Here is a 23,469-nt window from a genome sequence, read left to right as displayed (position 1 = left end):
CTTTTCCAAAACGACCTTTTTACAGCAAGAGGATGCACCATTTCAATGGCTTTTTCAAAAGCAGCACACTGCAGTATATCTTTTTAATTTTCTCATCAAGGCTTTTGTGAAAGATTGTTCTAGTACATTTACTAAAAGTTTAAGTGAGAACAACAATAGAAAGAAAGGCTTCAGAAAATAAAATACATAGCTTAAGGTTTAACAGCAACAAAACAAACACAAAGAAAAGTGGATTACAGTTCAGTAAATCAATACAATGTCGGTGTTACCGATCTCAGGTTTTGTTTAGCATTTTAAGTATTTTTTTCTCCAAATGATTGCAAGATAATTCATTCTTGAATTCGTGTGTTTAATGTGAGAAGCGGCGTGTAGTGTTTTTGCAGAATTGCAAAGTGCAAAGCAGAAAGTGTGTTTTCTCTTTTGGCGGCTTCGTCTCAGGCATTTAAAGAAAGTCAAGGTTTGATGCTTTTAGTGTGTAAGTGATCACAAACAAACTAAACAAAAAGAAACTGAAAGCAGCTTATGTTTATAAAAGACCGGAGGACATTCCAATCCTTCAGTCCACTTATCTTTGTTATGTCTTTATACAAACAATTCATATTATATGAAGGTCAGTACATTTGGGCTAAAGCATTAACTCCTGAGTTCATAATAAGTGCAGCTTATTATCAGATGCAGACTAGTTACAACATGATTGCAATGTTTTTTTTCTGTGCTTTGTATTGTATTAGAGCAATATATTAAACTTTTTTATTTTGTATGTATTACTTACACACGTGAATGATTAGAGAAAAAGCATCAAACCTTAACTTAACCATAACCCAATAATTATTGAGCCTGTGGCCCACTGATTATGATATTTGCACACTAGCTTTCTGTGAGAGACAGTCCTGTATTCCAGTTTTTCTCTCCATGGATACAGATTAAAAATGCTATTCAGACATTTCTGAAAACTTGAAGGTCATCTATCAACAAAAAGAGCACAATTTTCACCAGACATTTAAATCAACCAGGAATTTATTTTGAGTTGAAAGTGTCACTTTCAATCTCATTTTGGAGCAGCCCATTTATATTTACGCGTGACCTTTGTCTGTTTTTCAGGGACCATGTCTACCGGGATGGGTCAACAGCAACCGCCAAAGGAGGATGAAGAGGAGGAAGATGAAGAGCAAGGGGAAGAGTTCTCCTTTGAGGACAGTGTGGACGAGGAGAAACTCCAGGAGGACAGGAAAGGGATCCCCCCTGACTCCATTTGTTCCGTCCAGTTGGACAGGGTGTCACAAACAGGCGCAGGCTGCACACAACCTCTCAGAACTTTGCCTCCTGCTGGACCGGAGGCCGTCCTCACCGAAGATGGAGCTGCAATTTCCACAGCAGGTAACACGTTCTCTTGATTGCTAACGTTATTTTTAAACTGGTGCCGAATGTTGGTTGTCTAGCTCTGCAGGTCAGCCGTCCAGACCGATTAATAAAGTGATAAACTTTGGTGGAAGATGTACGCCATTTACTAAAATGAATGTGCCAACACTAAACGGTGAAAATAAATATTTATATTAATTTATAAGTAAACTAATTCCTTCAAAACAGTAGAATTAATCAGCCACTTCCTCTAATGTGTGCGTTGGTTATTGAGTGAATATTTCTATGAAGCAAATTGGGGTTCTAGTTTTATTATATTAATATGTTTCAGTTTAATTATTCTTCCGAGTCAAAGGGAGGGTCCAAAGTCAATATAACTGTATTTAGCTAACGCTAACAGGTGCACGAGAGACAACTAGCAGTAAGTCTACAGTTGGGCGGTAACGTTATTTAAGCTATTAACGGCTACCTTAGCCTCAGGGACTACACACCCTATTCGCCACACACCCTACCCCGAACAAAACCAAAACTAATAGGCTATCTGAGTCAACATTTTCCATCCAACTCACGGTGAGACAACAAACAAGCCACCCAAAAAACATTTAAAATATAAGTAACTGTAAAGCAGTGAGCTATAAATTATTAATTTCCACATGACACTAAGTTAACGTTAGCTAGCTAACTAACCCACCCGCTTTACCGTTAACAGTAACTGAACCGTTATACATTAATTAAGTTACAGCTTTGGTATTAACATTGTATTATTGTCCACAGAATATTTTGTCTAACATTGGATCATAATTACTGATGCATTGACCCATAGGAGCAGGAGTATTTTAATGTTGTAGGTTAAGGTAAGCTGGTACACTAGACGTGAGGTTATAGTTACTATATATGTCTATACTGGTCTAGCTGTCCAATGACTCATATTAGCAATAAATAATATTTCTCAAAGGTGATATGTAGAGTTTTGCATTCAAATTTAATATAATAGGTAAGTAACTATAACTGCTAAATTAATGTAAATGCGACGAAACATGGACAAGAACAATAAATATCTTTGAAATGTAGTGGAATAGAAGTATTCAGTAACTCAAAATGACAAAACGGATGTGAAGTATGAATATAATATAATATATCTATTGTCCACCTTTGTGGAACATTTTCTTTAGCCTCTCTGGCATATTGGGAAATACAGGAGAATTGTACACTACATTACAACATGTTCTCAGTTATATTTTCCATCACTGCTAATGCATGTGGACTTTCACAGGTCGACACCGTCTGGCTTCAGTTAACATAACTTTCTTTTTATTCAGAAAAAAGACGGGGAATAGTTGTTTAAGTTGCTGTACTGTAACCAAAAGCCCCACGCTCTACCTATCCTCTCAACATGTCATCAAACTGCTCCCTGCTGGGCAGATCACTGACCCAATACCTAGGTCACTGTTCAATAATCCGTCTCAAGCTGCCTCGAAGGTTTTTTATGTTTCTTCTTTAGCTAACGTATCCGAGCCACATGCTGTGTGAGTGACCGTAGCCGATGTGTAGTTTTAATATCTCCATAACCAGATTTAATTTATGCCTCTGAGCACAGAGCAGAGTTAACATTCCCCTTAATTGGACAAAGTGACATATATATAAGTATGATATATTTATGACCTGGCTTTTGCTGCCTAACCGGCCCTGGTACTTACACGCCCAGATAAAGAGATCTGGGTCTTGGAGAAGTTCTGTTGGACAAAGTGAAGCGATTAATGCTTAATTAAAAACCTTTTATTTTTCTTTTATTACCAAGTCTATATGTGTGGTAATCCATTAAGCGGGCTGTGGTTGATGCGCGTTATATATATGATAACGTGTTGTACAGGTCGCTCACTGTTACGTAATGGATGACGGGAGAGCAGATGCTCTACAGATCAATCCCTCACCAGATGACACACGATTACATCATTTTAGTTTAGTGGCAATTTCTTTGAAAATACAACACTACCGTGCTAAATCATCACTGTTTCTGCCTTATACCATCTGCCTAAGTATCTCAGACTCGGTGTAAGCAGTGTAAGTAGGTGTGATTTCGTTTTTTGACAGTAAATGTTTTTAGGTTTTTGAGAAGCTCTACTGCATTCAAGAAGTAAGAGGGAATAAGTAATTACAAGTCACGGTCTTTCAAGCCGTCTTTTACTTAAATTCCTGACACGGTTGCATTTGTCATGTTTGAAACATGCACTTCCATTGCTTTGGAATATAGGTTGTCTCACGGTTTCGTCTTCTCATTTTGACAGATGTTCCAGTTTGTGAGTCACCCAGCGGGTAAGTTGCCTTCGATTCCCTATTACGGTGTCAAAAAAAAAAAAAAAAGACTTAAGGGGCGGTGGAGAAACTCAACATCACATCACATCATCGTTATGTCATTATGTCTGAGATAATGTCACGCTCACACTCCATCCACACACGCCAAGTATGAGATACTCTGATGTTGCGCCGCATCTATTTGCACAACATTTAGATGCCAGATGGCATGTCACACCCTCAGTGACAAGTGGTAGTGTCAAGTGTAGTGATGTTGCAGGATACAATCCTCTGGGAGGGGGGGGGGGGGGAATCGCAGGATTGCAACATTTATGATAATGCGTACAGTATGACGCGATGAGCCGTGCTCATATTCTCTAATGCAGTGTCAAGATGAATTTTATTTAAAAAGTCAGTCCCTCGATGGAATTTATTTTCTTTTTTTCATGTAACTCTAGCGATATGCATGCAAACAGTTTTAAGCCAACCCCGATACAGTCAGCGGAGGTTCACGAGAAAGTCTTTCTTCGCATGATATTCTCCTTAAAATCTTTCTCACTGCAATTTTTAATTGCTAGAGATAGACAGGTGTAACTACTAACATTTATGGCTCAGTTCAATTAAGTCTCCCTATAAGCCTTTCCAGTGAGCTAGTGTTCACAATACAGGGGGACATAAACTGGGGCACCCAAATTAAATGCATTCTTAATTAATGTTATTAATTGCAATTCTGCGTTTGCTGCTGTGACTTGCACATGTTCAAACATATTTTTTAGGTGCTTTAAGTTGCACACATTAAGGTCTGTTCATCTTTATTATGTTTGGTGGTGGCACAACCTGAAAGCCCTGCACACCTATGGTTCACCGACACAGGTGATTTAGATTGTTTTGGCTGGTGAGGTTTAGGACATCTGAGCAGAGGTCTAATGAGCCAGAATAACTGAAAACACCTTAGTGGGTGTGCAGAGTATAGACTGTGTATAAGAGGTGACGTGGTAGGGTGGCGACCTGTCAATCACAACGTAGCCCCGCCCTAAAGCATACTCTGCTTTATGGTCTATTTTACTTTAAATGGGACCATCATTTATTAAATGAACATCATGCTTTATTGCAAAAGACTTGACACTAGAGATTAAGACCGTGAACTAATGTTTACAATGTTTACTGAATAAATCAAGAGAGAAGCAGGATTCATTTTCTCATAGACTTCTATACAATCTGACAGAGAGTCGCCCCCTGGTGGCCAGTTGAAAGAATTCCAGTTTAAGACATTTCCGCATTGGCTTCACTCTTCGGAACCGGAGGTTGCCGCCTGGTGCAAAGCCATTTGGAAGCCATTTGCAAGCCAGGACATTTTATAATTTATGGGTTAAATGACCAACACTTGTGGAGAGTCCTACATGAGCATATGGAAACATTACATTTTGTGCAACCGACATTCGACTGTTATGAGAATATCCACAGAGCCCGTCCGTGCTGACGTCCACATCAAACGTGTTGTTTTGATGAATTATTCGTTCTTTTTTTACTCGCACATCAACGGTTTTCCAATCTGTCGGTGCGTCCAGACACGGAGAGCTCCTGTAATGCTCTAATAATAATAAGCCTTCTGATTCCACCCTGTGCCCAAGTACGCCGAGGCGAGCCTGTCCATGGAATTACCAAAAGTCCGCTTGGCACGCTCCAGACACACTTGGCAAAAGCGCACTTGGCAATCTGTCCGCACCGCTGGGTTCACGAGCCCGCGGCGTCCTCCCGGAACCACTGATATGTGGAGGTAAAGAGATTAAAAAAAACAGAGAAAGTACGGGAGCATCATGAATAACATTATGAATATAAAACACCACGCAGGCAACACTTACCGTAACTAAACGCACAGCAGGCCCGACTGCCTCTGATCAGAGGAAGCCTTAAAGAGTCAACGTGCAGCGTTTAGCTAACGACATGCTGCTTGGATGGCGGCCATTTTGCGACGGGAATCGCACCAGCCGTGACGCCAAATCGCGCTCGAGGTGTAACGTTTTTTTCTTCATACCAATGTACGTCCCCCACCTTTTGAACTTCCTAAAGAGGGGACAATTGACCACTTTGCTAAGTCCCGCCCCTGGAACGCAGACTGGCCAATCAATGTGTAGAATCGTCCAGCTCCAAATGGGGTCCGACAACTTTCGAGCGGTTAAACATTATATATATATATATATATATATATATATATATATATATATATATACACATAAAACATTAACTGCAGACGGTAGCTTTTTAATGAACAGTGAATAAAGACCTACCGGGCCTCGCTGTGAAACAGTGTTGTTGCTGAACTTCAAGAAGACAGTTCTCTTTAAGGCCTCCGCACAGTAAACGATAACGTGATAGTTTATTGATTAGTTGAAAGCAACTTTTCTTTTTGCCTGCAACCGTCCACGGTGGGAGGTCCGCAGCCAAAAGTCACCTACAGAGCTGAGAGGAGTTCTCCCAAAGAACCGAGGCTCCGCATTCCAAAGACGGACATTTAATGCCTTAAGAAGTATTAAACAAATGTATAAAGATGACATCTGTAAAGCAACAGTCACATCCAAACTGCTTCAACCACCAGAGACGAGTGCAATTATAAAGTACTGTTCTTTTTTTGGGGCCAGATCTAATCAGAAGCATCCCTCCCTGGCCTTTGTGATGAAGCCATGCAGGGCCCCTGATTGGGGTGAGCCCCCACCCCCCCACCACCACCCCCACCTGTGCTCAGAAACCTTCACTGATGTGATCAGCGGAGGTTTCACTAGAAGCGTTCCTCAGGGTTTGGATTCTGTGGGCTTCCTCCTGTGCTGAAAAGAAAAGCCTTTTATTTGTGCACAGGTGTGTGTGTGTGTTTGTGTGTGTGTATACACAGTTCATGTGTGTGTGTGTGTGTGTGTGTGTAGAGTCACAGTGAGCACAATTTCCCATGCAGGGAGATTTCTGCTGAGTGCACATTTCCTGCTTTGGTTTAGTCAATATTCTGCCTTTTTAAAGACGAGCTATCAATTGCACTTCCCACCATCAAGGCGTTAAAGCCTGTCAGGAGTTTTAGAATAATATATGCCAAAATGACTTTCGCTATTGTTATTGCGGAATTTTTTTAATTATTTTTTTCCTCCTTAACGCCGCAATGACGGCTCGTCGCAGCTATTAAGCTCAAGGCAGCGTTTTCTTTTCCTGTGAGTTTTTTTTTTTTTTACCCTGTGACGGATAGCGTTCATTACGCGCATTCACGCAAAAGGAATGCCATGACAACGAGGCAATGAGCTTCTGTTTCTTTGTGCACGGCGCTCCAACCGCAACTTCCAACTGGGTTTTATTTTTGGTACATTTTTGTCTCACCTTGCAGACGTTTTGCCCTGGTGAGGGAAGAAGCAGGTGGAGCTGTTGCAGGCGCAGTGCTGCCCTGGCATTTGCATTCAGGCGGCTTCCTCCTTTAAGCTGCGCTCTGCCCCCCCCCCGGGCTGTGCCGTTTGCATTGAAAAATGATTCCTGCTTCTCTCGTTGAGCTATATGACTCACTGGGGCTTATGGGCGCAGATACGTTGTGAGGGCAAAAATATGCCTGGTTCGATAGCGACACCGCTCAAATCACTCACAGCCAAGGCTGTATATACATATATTTATATATAGATATATATAACGCTATTGTTCTGGCGCCTTTCTTTTTCCACACAGTATAATTTTAACGACAAGAGATCAGTTTATCGTAAAGGAATGTGTTGACAAATTGCTCTTTACTTTGTTTTCTTGTGGCTGGAGATCATTTTTGTCCTTTTAGATTGAGGCCCGCCGTCAGTAGCTCTGATGTGACACGTCGACGGGGACTTGCATCTACTTCCAGATGTGCGGAGACTCAACCAGACCTCGGACTTTATTTAGACAAAGCTCACAATGTGCAGGGCTGCAGCCAACGACTGGTTGCATTGTCCATTAAAATGCCAACTCATTGATGAGTTGTTTGGTCTCTAAAATGTTCAGAAGAGAAAAAATGTGGATCCAAGATGACTTTCTCAAACGTTTTGTTTTGTGCACAACTCAAAAAAAAGACATTCAGTTTATCGTCATTTGTATGAGCAGAGACGCCCAAAAATATCTCTAAAAAACTCCACAACTAAATAGTTGACAACTTATTGACACATTGTTGCAGCTCTAATAATGTTTAGAATGCTCTTACTTGCATTTATTCACGTGCATCATTATATTTACATTATAACATTTCAACAACAGTGAAGCAACTCAAGCGACAAGCAGAGTGGGTGTGATTATATATTTTCTTCTTTACACATGCGGACCCCCGTGCATAAAGTTCTTCTGAATAAGTAGATCAGCAACTCATCCCGCGGCTGTAGCTGTCATTATTAACGCAGCTTATGAAGGGAAAGTGGCAGAAAAGTGTTGTCTTGAGTAATGACTTCATGGAAGCCGTTCGTATATATATATAAAAAAATTTAAAAAATGATGATCCTGTCTGGGTGGAACAGTTTCATGACCACGAGCCATACATATGAAGAATAAAATAATAAATAAAGGAAGCACTCAGAGAGCTCACATCGTGCCAGACAGTCATCTAAATGTGTCATTTGGTGACAAAGTGTTATAAATCTGTATCTGACTCCACAGCTGCATTAAATATACATAAGGGAAGGCAATCACGGACTTCGTGTGCCGGATCATTTTCAATCATTTCTCTTTCCGTGACATCTTTTTTGATCCACACTGTGAATAGTGTCGTCTTCTCCTTTGTCCTCTTATTTCCTCCAAATTTCATCGTAATCTCCATTTTTTTTTTTTTTTGCTAAATAAACAGACGAACGAGAGGGAGAGAAAGCCCCGACCTCCATGGATGGAGGTCAAGCAAGATGCGTTCCGTCAGACTTTAGGGAGTGTGCGTGTGCAGAGAACTATTCGGACCCTCTGCCTCCCCTTCCTCTCGGGGGAAGTGATCTCCTAATGAGGCGCGTAGCACCGGGTGTTATTCTTAAGTGTGCTAATATTTGGGTTCCTTCCAGGGCCTCGGCAGCGGAGCCCAGTTCCTCTGCTCCTCGCGTGGGAGAGGAGCTCCAGGAGCTTCCTGCGGTGCCGCCAGCCGTTGAGACGCCGACCGGTTCGGGAGGCAAAGAACCCGTGGAGGAAAGCTCCGAGGCCGGGCACCCCTCTGTGGCCGGGCACCCCTCTGTGGCCGGGCACCCCTCTGTGGCCGGGCACCCCTCCGAGGCCGGGCACCCCTCTGTGGCCGGGTACCCCTCTGTGGCCGGGCACCCCTCTGCTACAGGTACAGAACACAATTATACTCACCGGGACGTGCACCTTGTGTTGCGGATCAACGGCTCAATTACAAAGCCTGCGTTGGGATTCGGGGTCATTCCACCTTTTGTATTACGGCGGCTCAGTTGGGGAAAACCCCGCCGGGGCCGCCAGACCATAATGACACTGGCAATGCGAGCTGTGGTGCCATTTAGTTTGTTAGCACTGCACATATGTATCTCGTGACCTTGATCAAAGGTGGCAAAAAACACCACATTACGGGCCCGCGGTCATCTTATGGTTCATCGATTCTCTACGGTGAAGGGACACACACACACACACACACACACACACACACACACACACACACACGCATGCAGCCGCACTCTATTCAAACACTAACCGGCACAAGACGCACACATTCTCCCGGCAATGATTTGATTTTTGCGACGGAGACATGACATGAATCCAATTAATTCAGGATGGGGGATCAATAGGGAGCCATTTCCATGAGGGGAAAATTGCTTTTGGATTTCGACTCCGTCAGCAGTGCGGCCCGTTATTTGAAGCCGGCTCAGAAGCGAGAAGATGTAAAGGAGCCCCGCGACATCTTTTTTTTTTAGTGTTTTTTTTTTTACGTCCCGTTCTTTCTGATTCACACGGGCCTCTGTACGTGTACCGTATATTTAAACGTAATAATGCAATTATATTAAACCTCTACGCTCAGATATCTTATTGTAATACAGAAAGTGGAAAAGCAAGCTATAACATTTGTATTGATCTTAGTGAGAAAATCTACTGCAACGCTCTTTTGTTTTGTGTGTGGGATTAAAAAGAATACTTTTTAAAATACATTTATATCTGTTGTTTTCAAACACTCCATATGCATTAACCTGCAAGTGTTTCCTGTTCGTAACCGGGCACATTTCGATGTCATCGTCTTTTCTTTTCTTTTCTCCTCCTCCTTTCTTTTTGTTTTCGTTCGCGATGGCGAAAAACCTGCGATGAGTTTATCGCAGTGGCACTGTGCACCGCTGCAGAGAAAAAAGTTAAATAAAAAGTAAGAACAACACAGAGGGGGAACTTCTTGGTTGGAAATAACAAGCCGTGTTCCCGAGGGACCGAGTCACTTTGCAGATATGCTGATAGTCGTCAGGCTGATAGCCCAAATCCAGTTGTTTTTTCTTCTCTGTTCTCGATCCTCTCTGAATGCACGAGCGACAGTGAGCGTTATATAAAGAACGTTTGTGTCGCTAATCCTCTTTTCTAGGAGAAGAAGAAGAAGAAAAAAACAGTCGCTCTTTGTTCATCTCCTGGATTGTTTCCAAAAGGTGATTTTGAACGTCAGACTGCGCGCTCCGTGACAGAAAACACATCTCCGATCAGATTCATTGAAAAACAGTGGTTGTTGCCGTTCGCGGGGCTTAGCAGTAAGTGTTGCAGACAAATCGCAGTTTAAAACCAAATCAATAAAGCTCACTGAGCTAAATTAGGCTGAAACTCTCTCAGAGCGGTTAATGGCAGAATCCTGACGGAGCGGGTCAATAGCTCCGACAGGACGGGTGCCGCCCCGCTGCGTCCACGGACAGCCACGTGTCAGATCTCCACCGAAGGAAGAAGACCCATGAATGGAAATGATACAACAGGTATGTAAATATTGAAAAACAGGGTTTTCGTAAACTCCTAACCAGAGGCGAGAAGATCTGGGCGTCTTTTTTATCCGTTCCGCTTCGCCGGGAAAAAAAAAAAAAAAGGCTTCGGGGCGCCGCGGAGCGCACGTCTTTGTGCCTGTTTTTTAGTTTTTTTTTATGGGTGGGAGAAAGTGTAAAACGACTGATGGAAGGGCAGAGCTCTTTTTCTGTTTTGAAACACACAGTGTTTGTGTACTTTGATTGCGACAGCAGCTCCACGCGGGGCTCAAGCTGAGGCGCCGACGGCGGAGGCCTCAGAGGTGATCTACGACGACGTCCCGAGTGAAGAGCCCCTCTCTCCCGATGAAGGTGAACGGCTGGGAGACAGAAGTGTGTGTGTGTGTGTGTGTGTATGTGTGTGTGTGTGCATCTTGACGTGGAGCTTCTGATGTGTGTGTTCGGCAGATATGATCTATGAGGACGTTCAGAGAGACGGCGCTCCTCTGGACGCGGACAACGGATGGAGCTCCAGCGAGTTTGAAAGCTACGACGAGCAGTCGGATAACGAGACCAAACATCCGGCACAGAGCAAGGTAGTATGAGCGAGAGAGAGAGAGTGTGTGTGTGTGTGTGTATGTGTGTGTGTGTGTGTGTGTTTTAATCTCACACAAATCACCGCCTCTGTTTATTCCACATGACCGGCCAGGTTGGTTTTCCCGGGCACTTAAAAAAAAAAAAATAATCAAAGAGAATATTTCATCCCCTGCTCCTCCGGCGCGGTTGTCTTTACTAATGTATAGAAGTGGAAGGAAACTATAAAGAGCATGAAAAATGCATCGCGGCACCGTCTAGGCCTTAAACTTTCATTGTCGGGGTGGAAGTAAAACCTCGGCCGCACAGCGCCAGTCCTCCACTAGATGGCACTGTGTGCACGCTCACACGGAGCCTGCTTTGCCTTCACCGATGCAGGCAGGAGGGGGGGGGGGGCGGAGGTTCCAGAGTCATGCAGTTGAATCATTATTAATGTATAGATTTATACCCACCTCTACATAATTCTTTTTATATGTATGGATGTGATTCCATTGTAATCCGATAAAATCCTGCGTTAAATCGATGCTTTGAGAACCGGGTGGGAGGGGGTTGGGGGTTGTATAATGGGACTTAAAATAAGTCGCTGCCCCCCCCCCCCCCCTCCACAGTTCACATGTCCCAGGCCACTGAACAAAAGGGAAGGATTCAGCTGCACCGGTTAACTCAGAAACATTGACAATTAGGGCAATTTGTGGGCAAGCTCGTCCTCCATCAAAAACACATTGTTTTTAATCAGTCTCGCCTGATTAACTTTCAGCTAGTGTACCTGGATTTCTCTCTTGATCAGGGGGGGGGTGGGGGGGTGGGGGGGGGGTTGCTTCTTTAATAATGGCCCGTAACTGCCTCAGTGTCCATTAGCCTCACCACCCTTTGACCCGAGCGTTTCCTCTCCATGCTTTGTGATTCATGCCCAATGTTGCGTAGCTTGTTTTGCCTTGATCACTATTCTCTCCGTTTTCTCCTTTTCCCTTGTTTCCTCTCTCCTACTTTCTCTTCCTCTCTTTCCGACCTCTTTTGTGGCTAAACGCGACCTGTGCCCTGTGTGCGCCCCCGCCCCCCCCCACCCACCCTGCCGCCGCCCCCGCCTGTAACACCTGTAGCGCTCTCCTGAAGTGTGCCGGCTGAGGGACCGGTGTGCCAGGACCAAACGCGAGCTGGCCATGAGGCTGTCTGGCAAACACAACTATGACATCAAGGTATACGAGAGGAAAAAAGAAACACGGCCGCATCACAATGTTTGATCTTTTGTTCTAAGGCGAGATGTTTGTCAAAAAGGGATTGATGATGACCCAGAGCTGAAATACGCCGTGTTGTATGCACAGCTGACTCACAGGCTTAACTGACTCACTGCACCATCCTTCCAAGCTTTCCTTTGGACTGTGGCTTTGCTTTGAGACTCTCTGTCAGTGTCTCTCTCTCTCTCTCTCTCTCTCTCTCTGCCTGGCTTAACATCAAGACGCATTTATGGGACACATGAATAATTAAATAATATTCTTATTTACTTCCATAAACACCAGTGTGCAACTTTCCCCCTCCAATTAATGACCTACTTTCCTGAAGTAGCACCATTTAAAAATACTACCACCACCCTGTGAGTGTTTATTCCTGGTCCGGGGGAGTGTCTGGTTGCCGCGGCGGCTCTGTGGGGGGGTGGGGGTGGGGGTGGGGGGTGGGGGGTTGTGGTCATCTGAATTCTCCCACGCTCGGCACTCTGCCGCTCACTCGGTTACCGTAATGTCTGCGTGACATGCTCGTAGGCCCTCTGGTTAGAGGCTGCATGGCGGATCCCCCCCCCCGGCGCGGGGATGTCGCAGACGGTGAGATTCGCGACGAGCCCACCGAGCGCCACTTCTCTCCGCCTGCCCTCCGGGGATTTGGGGCGGGGGGGGGGGGGGGGGGGGGGGGGGGGGGGGGGGGGGGGGGGGGGGGGGTGTCACAGAGTCTCTAACGCTCCCTTTTGTTGTGTTTTCTCCCACCAGGTCCAGCAGCTCATGAAGGCGGCGAGAAGCGGCACGAAGGACGGCCTGGAAAAGACCAAGATAGCCGTCATGCGCAAAGTCTCCTTCCTGCAGAGAAAAGATCAATTGGGTAATTTTCTTTTTTGGAAACGCGTGAAAAAAACAATAAAACGTTGGTCGGCTTTTTGATGAAAGTCATAAAACATTTAAATAACGGGTATTGGGTTTTTGAAGTCTGGGTTTAGACGGTACTTATTTGCAAAAGCCAAAGTCGTGGAGAAAGTCAGCCTTTTTTTTTTTTTCTTTACGCAAATCAATTTGTTTTTTGGGGGGTGAGGGGGGGGTTAATAAAAGTTCAGTGAAAGAGAAAGATCCCACCGATTGGCAGCGATAAACAACGACGTGGTGGAGTAAAGTTTTGGGTGTCCGAGGAAGAGGAAGGATGAAGCGACGCATATATATAGGTTGTGTTATAGGAGCCTGACAATAGAGAGGGATTAGCATCCATTAATGGAGTATCGAGCAGCTCCATAAACCATAGATACCAGACAAAATCTCCCAGCCATCACAAAGAGGTAAAAGAGGCCAGAGCTGCTATTTTTAGGTGTTGATCGAAGGGGTGGGGGGGGGGGGGGGATCTGCACGGCATTATATTTCTTTCTGTTATCATTCCAAAGTCTTTAATTGGAACGGTGGAAGCGTTTGGTCTCTGTGTCTTTATGGTTTACGGGTTGAAGTGTGTGTGAGGGGGGTTTTCTTCTCTTCTTTTTTTTCTCCCCTCTTTTCTTTTGGAGACTGCCGAATGTCTTTTGTGCCAATGCAGAGATGAGAATGTGTTGGATCATGTTTTTTCGCAGACGAGCTTCTGTGTGCTTCCTTCACTCCTACAGAGATACAGTATTGTTTTGAAAGTTTTTGAGCTTTTTCTCCGAAGCCCTCCTTTGTCTCTCTTTCTCAATCTCTCTCTCTCTTTCGCTCTTTTCTCCATGCCTCTCTCTCTCTCTCTCATCTCTATAGAGACTATAGAAATCTCTTCACATTTTCGAGGTAATAAACTTAGTGGGTCGCAATGTGTCTCCAGCTGCAGTGAGATTTGAAAGCTGCCTTTCTGTGTTTCCCCGCGCACACGCACACACACACACACACACACACACACACACACACACACACACGTTGTTCATCTCTCTGTGTGCTTCTCCCGCGTTGTGTCTGAATGTCTGCAGAAGAGGAGGATGATGCAGGATACCTGGATGTGGCCGTATCAGAATTGAAGCATCCTCCTCCACAGCTGAGCCCCATGCCGGAGGGGCTGACCAGCCACCAGGTGCACCTTCTTTTGCAACAAATTATAATAATATATATATATATATATATATATAAATTATTTTATTATGGAAACAAAGAGAGATAGTGTCCTGGATTTAAACAAACCATGCAATGAAAACACAGTAATTAAATCAACCAATGTGTTTTATTTTATGTTTATTCAATATACACTCACGGACTACGCCGTCGTGGAAGTTAAGCAATCTCACGGCGTGTTGCTTTTTCTATCAAAACGTCCAAAAAGTGCTTTAAATATAGCGTCATGGTAACCGAACACGTGCATGTCGGCTTGAGACGTTTCTTCTTCTTCTTCTTCTTCTTCTTCTTCTTCTTCTCCTCCTTCTGAATGCAACTCCCATATGCATGAACATGTACTGTGACATCATTGATGTGAACCTATTCCATACCCATTCTTACTCTCTAGGCTGTCTGACTCGACTGTAAATTTGTCATTTCAGTATTTTTACATATATATTCTCTATTCTCTTTATCCTCTTTGGAAGAGAGTGTTTTATCACCGCTAGTTAACGTGACTTCACACCACAGGAAATCCAAATGATTCAGAAGCTCCGACGGAGGCCTTGTTCAAACAGACTCCTTTTTGAGTCTTTTTTTTCCCAATCACAAGCGTGCGATCACGGCCCGCCATCCATCGCCCTCCATCGCCCTCCATCACCCTCCATCACCCTCCATCACCCTCCTCTTGTCTCTGACTCGACCGTTGTCCCCGCGCAGGTCGTCAGACGCCATATCCTGGGCTCCATCATCCAGAGCGAGCAGAGCTACCTGGAGTCTCTCAGGAGGATCTTGCAGGTGAGCTGAGGTTTTTTTTTTGTTTTGTTTTTAGTCCCACGTTTGTCCTCCTGTGCCACATGCAATACCTTCGCCGTTTAGCCATTATGGATTACGCTGGACAGGCAAGCGGTTGATATCCATCAAATTACCGAGGTGTCTCGGCATCAACAACCCCCCCGATGAAACAGCACTCCTCATTTCTGTGGCACTCTGCTGATGCTCGGAGGGAGAGAGGGAGGAAAGATGGGGTTTAGCCTCTCTTCTTTTATCTTGCTTTTTAGTGTGTGTGTGTTGTGTGTGTGTGTGTGTGTGTGTGTGTGTGTGTGTGTGTGTGTGTGTGTGTGTGGGGGGGGGGTTATCTCCTCATCACAGAAAAATAAGAGGATCCTACTGAAATGAAATCAGCAGCATGGCGTCCTCGTGCCAGAATCTTTCACTGTCGAGATACAAGCGGCTACCTTTTGTTGTCGAGCGGCGTAGCTGCGTGTGCTACTAGCGGGGGGAGGGGTGGGGGTGGGGGGCCGAGTGGTAAACGCAGCATCTCCAGAGAGATTATGTTTTTTTTTTAAATAGCGTGAAAGGCCGCGAGAGAAATGTCGACGTGCAGGGTTGTAAGCGCACGTCGTTGTTGCCGCTAGAAAGATGCGTTCCTTCCGTCGAGGTACAGGAAGACAACAATGACCACCGGCGCCGTGTGATTAAATAGCGTATTCATCTTCCACGTTCTTCTTGTACATGCTCTCTATATTTTTCAAGTCATGCGCCCGCAAAAGAATATGGTCCACGAGGAGCCCGTCGACTCCTTTTCCGTGAGCCGCGCTAACGTTCCCCGTGATTGCCGATTGAAGAATCAATCAACACTCTTTCACCATGTTGCATTTTGCATCTGTGACTTCGCCGGGAGCTGCGCTTTTTTTTCTTTTTCTCGGCCATTATTATTCTGGCTTTTATGATTACTATATCAACCTTGAGTTCTGAATATGTTTGCTGGTGGCAAATGATGCTTTTTTTTTTTTTTTGCGGGGTGGATCTTTTTTTTTTTGGAGAGATGTGCTTTCAGGCAGCATGACTACATTTCTTCATTCCCTTTGATTTACGGGATTTCTTTGTCCGCTACCCCTCAGTTGTCTATTCATAACCCTGAAAAGCACAGATGCTTAAGGAAGGTTGGACCGCTGATTCATTTTTTTTTTCATGCCCGCCCCCACAACAACAATAAAAAGCCCAATTTTCTCTCTCTCTCTCTCTCTCCAGGAATACCAGAGACCATTGATGGAGGCGGATCCGCGCATCTTGAGCCCGAGGAAGATCCGGCCTATATTTTACCGAATGAGGGAGATCACTCAGTGCCACTCCATGTTCCAGATCGCGTTGGCGTCCCGCGTGGCCGAGTGGGACAGCAGTGAGAAAATCGGAGACTTATTCGTGGCCTCGGTTAGTGTGCACGTGCACGTGCATGTGCATGTTTTTTTTTTTTTCCTGTGTGGAGCTTCACGCGGAGGCTCAATCTGCTGCATGTGCATTGTTTTGTTGATCCCTTTTTCTAAAAAATGCAATCAAAAGCCTCGCGTTCGAGGTAAAGCAACTCAAATTTGTCTTGGCATTTCTGTCTAACTGTATAACACGATCGCCGTTGCCCGGAGTTATAACGAGCCTACAGGCTTTATTTAAAATGAGCAAACAGGGATAGTTTACCCCAAACATGCAATCAATTACGGCCGTGATGAATATCTCCACCGCAACAGCAACAAAAAAAAGCAGCGCTCTCGACGCGTTCGCTCCAGAGTAACGGCGTTCAGCGTGAGTCCTCTTGTTGTGAGTGCACTGCAGCGTGCTCATCCATAAGGTGCGCTCATTATTTGCCTATTAGAGGGGCTGATTCAAAACCCCCTCCTCCTCCCGTTTGGCCATTATTGGGCTGTCACCAGGACCAGGGCCGTCAAGTGAGACGGTGTCACTCCTCATTCAGCCGCCCCCACTTCATGAATTCATGTGTTCTGTCTGCACGTGGGTGTAATATCTGAGAGGCAGGATCCTAACCCCCCCCCCCCCCACACACACACACACACACTCCGCCACCTCGTTCCTTCTTGCCCAACTTCTTAGGGACGGTAAACAAACAGATTTTCTTTTAAAGTACTTAAATGTCCATTTTCTTGCCTCTCTTTACATCAGAATTACCCTCCGGTCGCTCCGCAAACACGACGGTTAGCCAACCTCGATTTAAGAAGGCTGCCAAATGAACAAACATGGCCGAGCATCAGACCTTCTCATTGTAGGGCTGCTGTCAATAATTTCTAGATTCTGTTTTTTTTTGTTGTTGCAGTTTTCCAAGTCCATGGTGCTGGATGTGTACAGTGAATACGTGAACAACTTCACCAACGCCATGGCTTTGATTAAGAAGGCGTGCATGTCTAAACCAGCTTTCCTGGAATTCCTGAAGGTGAGCTTCATATTTTTTTATGTTTTTTATGTTTTTCTTGATTGCTAAAATCAACCAGTTGTGTTTTAGCTCCTTTTGTTTGCTGCTGCGTTGTTTGTTGTAGTGTAAAGCCCCAAAGATAACGGCTTAAATAATACATCACTTGCACAAATAATTCAGTGTGTAAAAAGGTGACTTCATACACAAAATAGATGACATATACTTACGTTAAGTTCCTCGTACTGTAGTAACCATGTAGGTTTCTCTGACGCTGATGGAAGCATTACTGTGCTAGTTAACCAAGATTGGGCCGGTATTTATGTTATAATAATAGGATTATTCTCAGAATATGACAATAACTGCAATATATATATATATATATGTTGTTGTTGTTGATATCTTGAAAAGCTTTTTTTAATAACGTACAGATATCAGCAAATGAATGAATCCCAAACAGGCTGATTCACAAAAAAACCCACGAGGACGTTGCAACACATCCTTAATTTGGTGTTTATGTGAAATGGAAAATTGGAGGTTTGACAACGTTACACTCCCAGACAAAATCTGTTGCACTGGTTCCGTAATGTTTCAGATATACTAATTAGGGATCACGAGCGAGCAAAAAAAAAAAAAAATAATAATAATAACGCCAGGGTGCAGGGAGAGTGCCAAGGAATTATTAAAATGTGCCCGAGTTGAGCGATTCCCCCCTGTGCGCTCAGCATTCGCGCATCGAGTGTGAACCTGGATCGTTGGGCTGTAACGCTGATTTACAGAAGCAGATCCCACAGCTGACGTGTCCTCTCCTTTCTGTTAAAAAAAGGTTCCTTCGCTCGCTCCCTCTGACTGTGGAGACCAACCAAATAATACATCGGCTAGACATTACATTACATTACATGTCATTTAGCTGACGCTTTTATCCAAAGCGACTTACAATAAGTGCATTAAACCATGAGTCCAAACTCAGAACAACAAGAATCGAGAAAGTAACATTTCTTCAATAAAGTTAAACTACAAAGTGCCATCAGTAAGAGACATTAAAGTGCTACTAAAGTGGTAAACTACAAAGTGCTATCAGTAAGATACATTAAAGTGCTACCAAAGTGTTAAACTACAAAGTGTTATCAGTAAGAGACATTAAAGTGCTACTAAAGTGGTAAACTACAAAGTGCTATCAGTAAGAGACAATAAAGTGCTACTAAAGTGATACACTACAAAGTGCTATCAGTAAGAGACATTTAAGTTCTACTAAAGTGTTAAACTACAAAGTGCTATCAGTAAGAGACAATAAAGTGCTACTAAAGTGTTAAACTACAAAGTGCTATCAGTAAGAGACATTAAAGTGCTACTAAAGTGGTAAACTACAAGTGCTACCAAAGTGTTAAACTACAAAGTGCTATCAGTAAGAGACATTAAAGTGCTACCAAAGTGTTAAACTACAAAGTGCTATCAGTAAGAGACATTAAAGTGCTACTAAAATGTTAAACTACAAAGTGCTATCAGTAAGAGACATTAAAGTGCTACTAAAGTGTTAAACTACAAAGTGCTATCAGTAAGAGACATTAAAGTGCTACTAAAGTGTTAAACTACAAAGTGCTATCAGTAAGAGACATTAAAGTGCTACTAAAATGTTAAACTACAAAGTGCTATCAGTAAGAGACATTAAAGTGCTACTAAAGTGCTACTACGGCGCTACCTTCCCTATTCAAGGTATAGTCGAAAAATATGTGTTTTTAGTTGGCGACGGAAGGTGTAGAGACTTCCTGCTGTCAATGGGGAGCTCATTCCACCAATGAGGAGCACAGCAAACAGCAAACAGTCTTGTGACTGAGAAAAAGCACTGGCCACAAGCAGGCAAGGCTGGTTGACATGGATAGGGATCATTAAATTCATTGCTTGAATACATGTTTGCAGATCGGATCGAGACAATCGTCAGAATCCCATTAGAGTTATGAGAAGGTCGTGGTTCTCGAGCGCCGCTTGGATGGAAGGACTCGTTATTGACCCCCGCTGGAGTGTGTCACAGGCTTAATCTAGTCCTGCGGAGGGAAGTGTCCTCTCGACAGGTCCAGTGACAGATCCAGTGCTGCTCATTTACCCTTTTTTTTTTTTTTTTTCTTGACATGAAAAGTAGGTGTCGAGGGGTTTAGCCCGACATTAGCATAAGGGACGGTTTCATCTGCAACGGCGTACCGGGAAATGCTGATATGGTCGCCTGGCAACACATGTAAATCGACTCCGCACGGGAGGTGACTTTGCCAGAAATATATTTGACACACTAGATGTATGTCTACTGCATTTTAATTGGTTGGTCGACAAGCGTCCGTAACTGCAATATAAACAGTCGCTAACACATCCGATCGGTTTTCTTGTCTTCATGGATAAAAAAAAAAAAACGTTGGTTGGCGCCACAGAGACGCCGACGTTCCCACATCGACCTCCATTGGCCGTGACGTGTCTCCTGGCCACGCCTTCTATTTGTCGGTGAAGCACAAGTCCAAAGACGGTGACATACATCAGTTAAAATGATCCCGCCTTTTTTTTCCTCCATATTTGTGATTATTACTGACAAAACAAGTGCCCCTAAGAGTTCAGTCAGCCGAACTGCTGCTGCATTGATACGATCTCACAGCCTTTCTCCTTAAAAATAAACAACCTCTCGCCCCGCAACTGCCTCTCTAACCGCCGCCACTCCATCACCTGAAGAGCCCGTCTCTTTTATCACCTTGACCTGAGTGTGGTGGGGGAATGATATCGCCCGGCTATTATGCCTCCGTCCAGTTACTGAGCATCGGATCGTGAAGATAAATATTGCATCTTTGATACCGCTGTGATGTGATAGTCATTATAGAGGGGGGGGGGGGGGGGGGGGGGGCTGCCTCCCTCTAGCGATTGTGTAAAAGCTGTCTTGCCAGGTTGGTGTTGGCTCTGTAGCTTCCGAAAGGACTTCCTTACACTCTGGCTGTCTAGAGACGAAAAGAGAAAAAATGGGGTGAAATCCTTAATGTCTCAGATATACTAATTAGGGATCACGAGCAAGCAAAAAAAAATAAAATAAATAACGCCAGGGTGCAGGGAGAGTGCCAAGGAATTATTCAAATGTGCCGAGTTGAGCGAAAAAGGTGTTTGATCGACCAGCGAGACAACCCCCCCCCCCCAAAAGGCTGATAAGAGAGCTTCGGCTGTCCGGCTATCCCACAATGTGACTGCTGTATAAAACCAACTTATTGCAATACAAATGGGAATGGATGCAGAACACACCGGCAGCCTCTCTTTTACCCATCTCCCTCAGGGTGGCAATGCAAATAACTTTCAATTGATTTTATTACTCAGTTTATAGGCAATTCTAAGTCTATTGACCAGTGAGAATGTGTCTGTGGGGGGTTGAGCTGTTCCACACGGCTCCCCCACAGGTGAAGAAGCTCTGTGATCTTCACATCCTGCCACTCTGCAAATTGCTGACTTCACGGGTGACTAGTCAGGCCACATCACTTACGACTATATTTAGGGCTGGAACAGTTTATTGTCTGGTTGAGTACATGTCGGTATGAGTGAACTCTGTAAGTGGCTGAGCCTTTAACAAACTGAAAACACTGAAACGGTAGAAGTTGTAAAACGAAAACACGGATGACGGCAACCTGTCAATCACAAGCTGGCCACGCCTTAAAGCATACACTGCTTTATGGTCTATTTTACTCCAAATGGGGACTACATTTACTAAATGAACATCAGATTGAGACCATAAACTCATGTTTACAATGTTTACTGAGGGAATCAATCAAGAGAGAAGTAGAGTCATTTATATAGACTTCTATACAACCAGAGGAGCCGCCCCCTGGTGGTCAGGAGAGAGAATGCAGCTTTAACACATGAAGCATAGACTTCTATACAACCAGAGGAGTCGCCCCCTGGTGGTCAGGAGAGAGAATGCAGCTTTAACACATGAAGCATAGACTTCTATACACCCAGAGGAGTCGCCCCCTGGTGGTCAGGAGAGAGAATGCAGCTTTAACACATGAAGCATAGACTTCTATACAACCAGAGGAGTCGCCCCCTGGTGGTCAGTAGAGAGAATGCAGCTTCAACACATGGAGCATAGACTTCTATACAACCAGAGGAGTCGCCCCCTGGTGGTCAGTAGAGAGAATGCAGCTTTAACACATGAAGCATAGACTTCTATACACCCAGAGGAGTCGCCCCCTGGTGGTCAGGAGAGAGAATGCAGCTTTAACACATGAAGCATAGACTTCTATACAACCAGAGGAGTCGCCCCCTGGTGGTCAGTAGAGAGAATGCAGCTTCAACACATGAAGCATAGACTTCTATACAACCAGAGGAGTCGCCCCCTGGTGGTCAGTAGAGAGAATGCAGCTTTAACACATGAAGCATAGACTTCTATACAACCAGAGGAGTCGCCCCCTGGTGGTCAGGAGAGAGAATGCAGCTTCAACACATGAAGCATAGACTTCTATACAACCAGAGGAGTCGCCCCCTGGTGGTCAGAAGAGAGAATGTACCAGTTGTAATGTTTGCGTGTATCACTTTAAAAGTGCAATAACAGTTTTCTAACCCGAAGGAACAACAAATATACTCTCTGAGAAAAAAATAAAACAGATTCAATTTTAGCCGCTGCACTCCAGAGCGCACGTTGTCAGATCTCTTAAGTTTCAGCAACAATTTCCGTCTCGCAGTCGATCTCGTCCGACCTTTACTACCACACCATCTATTCAAATGTGCCCAGTGATTTGCCTCTTTATACTGATTCCAACTGCATGCTCTGTAAACATTTGAATTTTTCTCCCTTCCTTGTTTCCAGAAGAAGCAGTCGTCGAGCGTGGACCGGATCACTCTGTACGGCCTGATGGTTAAGCCCATTCAGCGATTCCCTCAGTTCATATTGCTCCTGCAGGTATAACATTATGTTTATGAATGGCTATTTCATTTGTTTTAATGAAGTGAATCCCTTAAGTTTCGCCAGCTCAAATTAACGATTCAGCGGGCGCGCAGAGTTATGAAGACGCAAGGTCACAGAATCGATTTGTGGATTTTTGACTTATCCAAAAGTACAAGAAGTACCTCATATACTTTGACATTAAAAGTTAGCGAGAGCTAGAAAAGTAGCTAGCCGCATCAGTTTTCTCATATTGCTTTATATGTCCTCTCCGACTCTTCCGCTTCTGAGCAAAGATTTGAATTTGAGCTTAACTTGCTGGATCTGCAGAAGCTCATTTCATCCCTCAGTAGGCATTGATTATCCATGAAGTCAAAAGATAAGTTATGAATGTGAATCAGGCATTTTCTTGCAGGCTAAACTGAGTACTCCAAATAGGAAGTGTATGTATTAAATCATACATTACAGGAAGCTGCGGGCTCAAGGCGCCGAGGTACATCTGAGATGCACATCAAGACAACAGCAAGCCTTCACCGGGCAAATAAAAGCTTAGTCTAGTTGGTTTTCAACCTACTCTGCCTACAAAAGGGAAGCAACTGGAATACAACGAGCTTTACAAAGTTTACACATCCATAGTGAGGTTAGCGTGGAAGAAATGTCCCTCTTTGCTAAAACAATAAATGCTCCCGCTTGACCAAGAAAATATCCGAACTTGTCAAAAATTGCCCCCACTTGTCCAGAACTTCTCAAACACTCACAACAGAAGCCATTCTTCACGGTACAGAATGTCTCAGTATACAGAGGAAAGTTTCTTTTCTCACTTGAAATCTCCCCCTCCCCCCACCTTCCTCGTGACCTTTTTTTCTAGGACATGCTGAAGAACACGCCGAAGGGCCACGTGGACCGCCTGCCCCTGCAGCTCGCGCTCACCGAGCTGGAGAC

The 23,469-nt window shown here is 44.3% G+C and overlaps 1 protein-coding gene across 1 annotated transcript in view; it reads left to right on the top strand.

Annotated features, from left to right (window-relative positions):
- The window catches only part of arhgef10la (Rho guanine nucleotide exchange factor (GEF) 10-like a), a 93,997-nt gene that overhangs the window by 8,107 nt on the left and 62,421 nt on the right, over nt 1–23,469 (top strand). The window contains exons 2-13 of the mRNA XM_034533264.1: nt 1,102–1,377; nt 3,645–3,672; nt 8,679–8,941; nt 10,815–10,913; nt 11,010–11,137; nt 13,115–13,223; nt 14,317–14,417; nt 15,155–15,232; nt 16,469–16,648; nt 17,541–17,657; nt 22,453–22,545; nt 23,396–23,469. The exon at nt 23,396–23,469 is cut by the window's right edge and continues 97 nt beyond it. Of these exons, the coding sequence (XP_034389155.1) occupies nt 1,107–1,377; nt 3,645–3,672; nt 8,679–8,941; nt 10,815–10,913; nt 11,010–11,137; nt 13,115–13,223; nt 14,317–14,417; nt 15,155–15,232; nt 16,469–16,648; nt 17,541–17,657; nt 22,453–22,545; nt 23,396–23,469 (1,541 nt within the window). The 5' untranslated portion in view covers nt 1,102–1,106. The remainder of the gene's footprint in view (nt 1–1,101; nt 1,378–3,644; nt 3,673–8,678; nt 8,942–10,814; nt 10,914–11,009; nt 11,138–13,114; nt 13,224–14,316; nt 14,418–15,154; nt 15,233–16,468; nt 16,649–17,540; nt 17,658–22,452; nt 22,546–23,395) is intronic.

Source organism: Cyclopterus lumpus, chromosome 5 (genome assembly GCF_009769545.1).
Source record: "Cyclopterus lumpus isolate fCycLum1 chromosome 5, fCycLum1.pri, whole genome shotgun sequence".
Classification (NCBI taxonomy): Eukaryota; Metazoa; Chordata; class Actinopteri; order Perciformes; family Cyclopteridae; genus Cyclopterus; species Cyclopterus lumpus.
Note: the sequence above shows the minus strand (reverse complement) of the source record. Positions and strands in the feature narration are given on the sequence as shown.